The following is a 2,236-nucleotide window of genomic DNA, read 5'->3' on the forward strand; positions in this document are numbered from 1 at the left end:
GCTGCAGGGGGCAGGGCAGGGGGCTCAGCAGGGGGCGCTCTCCCCTGGCAGTCAGTGCTGGTCCCAATGCCCTAGTGAAGCACTAGGGGGCGCTGGGCTGCAGGGAGCAGGGCAGGGGGCTCAGCAGGGGGCGCTCTCCCCCAGCAGTCAGTGCTGGTCCCAATGCCCTAGTGAAGCACTAGGCAGCCGCTGCCCAGCAGAGGGACAGGGCAATCCTGGGCCACGTACCTTGCACTGGCAGGTGTAACAGGGGTCATCGGCCACCTGGAGCTCGTTCCCGGCCAGCTCGGCCGTGCAGTTACTCAAGGCCTCTGCAAGGCACAAAGGCAGCGGGGTGAGGGACCGGGCGAGGGGCTGGGGCACAAGAGCCAGCCCCACCCTGCCCTGCCCTGCCAGAGGGAGCCAGGGCCAGACACCCGTGTGACAGGAAACAGCCCAGCCCCAGTCTCACCCAGCAGGGGGCACTGGGGGGAGGGGCACTGGCCATGGGGGGAGCTCGTGGCAACTCCAGCCCCGGTCTGGCCCAGCACAGGGTGCTGGGGGGAGTGATGTGGGGGCATTGGCTGTGGGGGGAGTTCCTCGAGACTCCAGCCTGGCCTTGCCCAGCAGGGGGCACTCTGGGGTAGGCACGGGGCGTTCCAGCGCAATGCCTGCCCTGTGCCATGCCCTGGCACGTGCCCACAGGGTACTCACGGGCACAGGTGGGGCAGCAGTGGTGCGGCCCAGGCGGCTGGATCTGGCTCCTGGGGCAGCCCACCAGGCTGGGGCACTGTCTGCGGTAGCAGCGCAAGTGCGGCCCCGCGGCCGCCAGCAGCTGGAACGAAAGGCAGAGGCCAGGCTGGTTACCGCCCCCTCACAGCACAGACCCTGCCAGCCTCGTTGGAATGACCCCCTCCCTAATGAGTCTCCCAGAAGACTCCCGACGGGAGAGCAGACCCCTAAAGCTGCAGCACCCCCAGGGCGAGTGTACAGTGCGGGAGGCCTGGGGGAACAGTGTTTGCTCCCTGTTGCCTTACCTCACAGGTGCAGATCTCGCAGGGGTCCAGCGATGGCTGGAAGCTCTCCCCAGGGGTGTGTGGCCGGCCCTCGAACATGCAGTCTGGGGAGAAAACCCACTCAGGGGAGTCCCCATTCCTCTCCCAGAGCCGGGGGCAGAACCCAGGAGTCCTGGCTCCCAATCCTGCCCCACTAAACCCCACTCCCCTCCCAGAGCTGGGGACAGAACCCAGGAGTCCTGATTCCCAACCCACGCTCCCACGCACTAGACCCCACTCCCCTCCCAGAGCTGGGGACAGAACCCAGGAGTCCTGGCTCCCAAACCTGCCCCACTAAATCCCACTCCTCTCCCAGAGCCGGGGGCAGAACCCAGGGGTCCTGGCTCCCAATGCTGCCCCACTAAATCCCACTCCTCTCCCAGAGCTGGGGGCAGAACCCAGGAGTCCTGGCTCCCACCCCTGCCCCACTAAACCCCATTCCCCTCCCAGAGCTGGGGACAGAATCCAGGAGTCCTGGCTCCCAACCCTGCCCCACTAACCACTAAACCCCACTCCCCTCCCAGAGCCGGGGACAGAACCCAGGAGTCCGGGCTCCCTGATCAGCCACTAGTCAAAGAAACAGTAAATGTAGAATCACTGTTGATAATGCCTGTGGCCGATGCAAAGCCTGGGGGCAGGGAGTTAATATTGCTGAGGAGGGGCCGTCCCATGGTGCCATCTGCCTCGCCTGGCACGCTGGGCCCGTTCAAACAAAACGGGCCAATGCAGCCAAACGCGAAGTCCCCCATGCAGGACCGAGGGGAGCAGGCCACACACCGCAGAGCGGAGACGCTGGGCAGGATCCAGGGCTCACAGTCGATGAGCGACTCCACATGCTGTGATCCTTGGGCACACGCACAGGGCCACCAGGCGGGAGGATGTCCCTGGGGCACTAACGTGTGCACAGCCAGACACGCCCATCAGAGCTCTGACCCCTGGGGCCTGTCTGGGTCAGACAGTCCCGTCCAGCCTTTGACTCTATGAGTCCACGGCTCCAGCCCCCGTGCCTTCTTCTGCAGCAGCTGTCCACCTCTGAGCCCCCTGTGCCCCCTCCCCTCCCTGCCCCCGGGTGGGCCTGACAGAGCCGCGCCCGCCCTCGCACCTGCACACAGTGGGCAGCATTCCCCGGGCACCTGGATGGGGCGGAGGCAGGAACCAAGGCAGCGGATCTGGGCGCAGGTGGCGATGCCATGGATGCACAG

General features: G+C 66.2%; 1 protein-coding gene across 1 annotated transcript in view; it reads right to left on the minus strand.

Moving 5' to 3' along the window:
• Nucleotides 1-2,236, minus strand: part of KCP (kielin cysteine rich BMP regulator) — a 63,763-nt gene that overhangs the window by 9,222 nt on the left and 52,305 nt on the right. The window contains 4 exon segments of the mRNA XM_075063427.1: nucleotides 229-311; nucleotides 694-814; nucleotides 1,017-1,099; nucleotides 2,137-2,233. Coding sequence (XP_074919528.1) covers nucleotides 229-311; nucleotides 694-814; nucleotides 1,017-1,099; nucleotides 2,137-2,233 — 384 coding nt within the window.

Source organism: Chelonoidis abingdonii, chromosome 1, assembly GCF_003597395.2.
Source record: "Chelonoidis abingdonii isolate Lonesome George chromosome 1, CheloAbing_2.0, whole genome shotgun sequence".
NCBI classification, from domain to species: domain Eukaryota; kingdom Metazoa; phylum Chordata; order Testudines; family Testudinidae; genus Chelonoidis; species Chelonoidis abingdonii.